Source organism: Eurytemora carolleeae, unplaced genomic scaffold (genome assembly GCF_000591075.1).
Source record: "Eurytemora carolleeae unplaced genomic scaffold, Eaff_2.0 scaffold573, whole genome shotgun sequence".
In the NCBI taxonomy this organism is placed as follows: domain Eukaryota; kingdom Metazoa; phylum Arthropoda; class Copepoda; order Calanoida; family Temoridae; genus Eurytemora; species Eurytemora carolleeae.
The window spans coordinates 138733-144009 of NW_019397425.1; the positions used below are offsets into that span (position 1 = coordinate 138733).

Here is a 5277-nt window from a genome sequence, read left to right on the forward strand (position 1 = left end):
ATACTCACAAGATTGCTTAAATATCGTCTTCAATTCAACAGTTTTACTATATTAGTAAAATCCTTGGTATTCTTCTAATTCTTTTTATTCTTCCTATTCTTTCTATGTGTTTTTTTTCTAGTTTCTGTTCTCCTAGTGAAATAAAAATTAATATAAAAAACATGATAAAGACTTCCATACATTTTCCCCCCATAAGTCCCAATAACCATGGAAATTAAGCGACTACATGAACAACCTCGGAAAGTCAATGAATTCTGGAATTAATGCAGACATTTGTGAATTATGCTTTAAAAAAATACACAATAGCCCAGAAAGTGTCTTAACCTAACCTAACCCTAAATATATACTAAATTTGTTGAAAATTGTTGAAATTGAAGGTCTTTCCTGGCCGCAGCGCTCAGCCCACTAGCCTGTCCTAGCCCCAGCGCTGTTGAAATTATCCTAACCTAACCTAACCCTGAAATAATACAAAATAAATATTTTTGTTGTTGAAAATAGTTCAAATCTAGGTCATGTACAAAATTGATATGAGGGGGGAGGGCCCAAAAATCTTTCTCTAGGATAGACCCAATGAAAAAGTGAAAGAAGTATCATTAAAAACGGAAATTTGTTAAAAGGAGACTATTACCATTTTTTACATTTCAGGGTGGGGTGGGAACTTAGACAATAATTTTCCTCTTTATAAACGCCTCGATGAGTAATTAACTCATATCAATTAAGTGTGAGTTACTATAATATGTCCTTTAAGTTCGATCTATATTATATATATTAATTGACTGGTCTGGTCGACTTTTAAAGATGATTAAAGATGAAATAAAAACAGCTACCATCACGCTATGTCCTCCCTCTGAACTAATTGAATACCTCTAAATAATTCAAAAATTCTTTTGGGCCTTAAAAGCTGCATAATTAGTATACAGAATTTGTGCTCACGGATTTTCTCAAGTCATTTTTCCAAAATTTAAATATCCTATATTATTACTCACTGGTTACTATATTCACAATGTCTTAACATTAGATTTACATTTAAATTATTAAAATGACTGTTACTGTAAAGCTGTAACAGCTGGTTATACGAAGGTTAAGTTGAATAACTGTTAACTTAAGGACAGTGTTGTGTCTGCAGTATCCTCCGAGCTCCGGTGACGTCACACGATCAGCTGTTTAAAAGAAATAATATATTCTTCCGGATTTTCATAAAATATACTTCACACATTTTACTCACTAGAATTTTGGGGAATACTGAAAAAGAATTAAAATTCATTTTATGGAAAATATATTTATGTAAATACAGAACACATACCTATTTACCGTGACGTCATACGTAAGGAAACTTGCGGATTAATTGACACATATTGCAGATTTATGAATCTGCATGTCCGAGAATTATATTATTTAATTAGTATTTAAACGTGTGTTTATAACGATATCCTTTAAACTGTCAAAACTCCCGAATTCAGCTCCAAAAATTAATATGGCCAATCCATAGAATCGATGGTCGACCCGTCCTTCATTGACCAAGACCAGTTTTGGAGAGTACACTCAGTACACGTGTACATATTAAGGTGACTAATTGCCTATGACGCTGTCGTTTTGTCTTTACAGTCAGCACCCGCACGCAGTTAATAAGACTTTTTATTTGTTTGTCTAGCATAAGCTATTCAATTCGCAACTCTCGTTTATAGTTTATCATTTATAGACTTTAGTAAACCAGTGCAGTGAGTAAAATTTTAATCAGTGGACTGACAATGGTCGTCACTAAAATTGTATGAATTCTCAAACATAAAATTTTAAAAAGATAATTTTTCTATTTTTACAGGACGATTTTTGTAAATTGAAAATGAAGATTTTATACAAAGCTCCAGGGTCTGTCCTAGTATACAATTTTTATAGAAACATTATTATATATCTATACATATACTACAGGTAGTCTCAATATATTTAAATTATATAGAAACAGAAAAATTGTCAAGTTATGCTTTCTTTTCACGCTTCAAGAAAGCGAATTCTTTGAGTTTTTGGTGATATTTTTTTCAAAAATGTCAAAGAACAATGCTACTGAGATGTTTTCAAAATATTCAAAAGGAATTGAGCCTTTGCCACAAACTCAAATTTCCTAATCCCTATATCTTTGTAGCCTGATGGTGTAAACCTTTGATAGTTCAAACTTAGATGATTGAACTTACCGAATTTATAGTTTGAAATATCTAAGGTCTACGTTATTGGGTTAATAGCGTAAATAGCGTAAAGTCCAAATAAATTCACAGAGTTCCATTATTACCCTTTTAACTGTAATAACTAAATTTAAAATTAATTATTCTCTGATATTACAATCTATTAAGTTTTCGCGAACACTCTTTTATACGTACGTCACAATAAAATGCACACATGCAATGGAACGCCTTGCATACAATCACTTTGGGTCTCACCAAATAAAGTGGAGGATGGGGCCTGGGGGGGCATGCTAGTTATAAAAATGAATATACATTACAAGTAATAACCTGGTCTACTGTTGAGAATTGAGAAGATGTTGTTTACTTGAAATATTTCTCTTTACTCTTCTCTCTCTGTTGAATGTTTAGGTATATATCTAATCTAGGTTGAACCTCTAACTTCTCTTAATACTCTCACACTCTCAGGTAGAAATGGTAAATTTACTTCGTACATCTTTATATTAAAAAGTCTCAAGGTTTATAACTAGGATTGTTATTTTGACATGCAACTCAACTATTATTAATCTTATATGGGGAAAAGAACTGTAAGATCAGTTAATTATTGGGTTTGACTATATTCTTTTTTTGTATTATTATATTACCTCCTATATCAAGGATGGAAATGGATAATAAATAAAATTCCGTCTACCCCTCAAATAATATATATGTTCTAATCTTTCTCTAAAAAACAAACCAAGAAAAAGACAATCAAACAAACTGACAAACAGAGATTCCTACTTTTTATTAATAGGTACTGTAGAATACATGGATGATATATTAAAGGGCGGCTTAAAAAAAACTCTTATGCACGAGTTAGACAATTTCAGACAATTTCTTTGCATGTTTTAATTTATTTTCAATTACCTAAATTAAAGCAGTAATTTATTTGTTAAGACTTACAGAAAAAAAACGGGAGGGGGGAGAATATTAAAAAATCGAGTTATTTTTAAAGATAAAAACTCACAAAATTATCTCTTGTTAAACTTTCTTTCACTCTGACCTACAAAAGAAAATTCATTTTAAAACGTCATAAATTCTGAATATTCATCATCAGCTGATTTAAAAAAATCTTAAATAAAATCATTATTTTCAAAGAAACGGAAACCAATTGTTAATTAAAATTTTAACATAATAATAGCAAAGGATTTATACATACATTTTTGAAGTATGGATGTGTAAACTTCGGTTAAAATACTAAAACCTAATTCTTTAAAATGATTACTATAACTTACAAAATAAAAAACTTGAAACTTTAAGACTATAAAAACGGCTGGGTTGTCCAATAATTTATAAAATTTCTTTCATTGTATTTTTTGTTGTTGTTTATTTTCATGCTTTAACTGAATGAAGCATTATAAATTCAGAGATTAAGTACTTTTTTTAAATCTCTCATTTTCCAACAGTTGAGATTATATTGACAAATTTCTTCAACAAATTTTAGTTGATATTTTGTCACTTGGATCCGGATATTTTTGCGGATCTACTATGAAGATTCAAGGACAGTCTACAGTTGTTAAATCAAAAATTAAAGGCTGTTCTCTTCATGAAAAAATATAACTCACTCTAATGTTTCACAGAATTAATTGCAAAAATAACGTTTTTCTTCAAGGTTGCTTGTTTTAAGTAACAGACAACCCTGAATTTGAAATTATATAGCAACATTATTGCATATTTATACATTACTACAGGTAGTCTCAATATACTCAAATTATTTAGAAACATTATTATATCTCTTGCATATACTACAAGTCTACAGGTAGTCTAAACATATCCAAATTATATAGAAAAATTATTATATCAATACATATACTACAGGTAGTCTCTATATATATATTCAAATTATATAGAAACATTATTATATATCTTACATATACTGCAAGTCTACAGGTAGTCTAAATATATTCAAATTATAGAGAAACATTATTATATATCCATACATATACTACAGGTAGTCTCAATATATTTAAATTATATAAAAACATTATTATATATCTTACATATACTACAGGTAGTCTAAATATATTCAAATTAAAGAGAAACATTATTATATATCTATACATATACTACAGGTAGTCTCAATATATTCAAATTATATAGAAACATTATTATATATCTATACATATACTACAGGTAGTCTCAATATATTCAAATTATATAGAAAAATTATTATATATCCATACACATACTACAGGTAGTCTCAATATATCCAAATTATATAGAAACATTATTATATATCTATACATATACTACAGGTAGTCTCAATATATTTAAATTATAGAAAAACACTATTATATATATCTATACATATACAACAGGTAGTCTCAATATATCCAAATTATATAGAAATATTATTATATATCCATACATATACTAAAGGTAGTCTCAATATATTTAAATGAAAATTTAGAAACGATTGCTCTCGATTTTGGATTATTCATAAATGTCACAAATTTACGTCATGGGCTTCCAAAATGGGATCTCTATTATTTTTTAAAAATTAGGAAATTTGATATAAATATTGGACAATTTTTATTTCAATTAATTTAGAACATGAGCTGTAGAAAAATTCCTTAAAATTTCCGACGACTGAGGTAGAAATGTCAGACCACATCCCAATGCTAATAACTGAGGTAGAAATGTCAGACCACATCCCAATGCTAATAACAGTTTGTAATTATTTTTACTTGAACACTATGTTGAATGGAACTGTAAGCGTATTTTTAAGCAACCCTTCATGCAAAGATAGCATTGTCCGAAAAACATATGACCAATAATGTGGAAGATATTGTCCTAGGTTTAAACGAACTATTTCTGATAATTCATGTATGTTTTTCTCCAGTGAAAATTCGCAAGTCCTTTTAACGTGTCAACGAAAAAATGTCCATTTATTTTCTAAATTCTAAATTCTATACAATCTATTCAAAACATAAAGTTTTTCATGATTTTGTTATCAAAATTACTCATTTTATAGCTTGATTCTGATGATCTTTTACATTAAACGAGAGAATGAGTTCAATGAGAAGTTAATTTCCTAAAGGACTATTTTTGGACCCCCCCCCCCCCC

At 28.9% G+C, this 5277-nt stretch overlaps 1 protein-coding gene across 2 annotated transcripts in view; it reads left to right on the plus strand.

Annotated features, from left to right (window-relative positions):
* The first annotated feature begins 1479 nt into the window (after positions 1-1479).
* LOC111714215 (uncharacterized) overlaps positions 1480-5277 on the plus strand; it is a 28531-nt gene continuing 24733 nt past the window's right edge. For both annotated transcript variants that reach the window (XM_023489275.1, XM_023489276.1), the window contains exon 1: positions 1480-1565. In XM_023489275.1, coding sequence (XP_023345043.1) covers positions 1495-1565 — 71 coding nt within the window. In that variant the 5' untranslated portion in view covers positions 1480-1494. The remainder of the gene's footprint in view (positions 1566-5277) is intronic.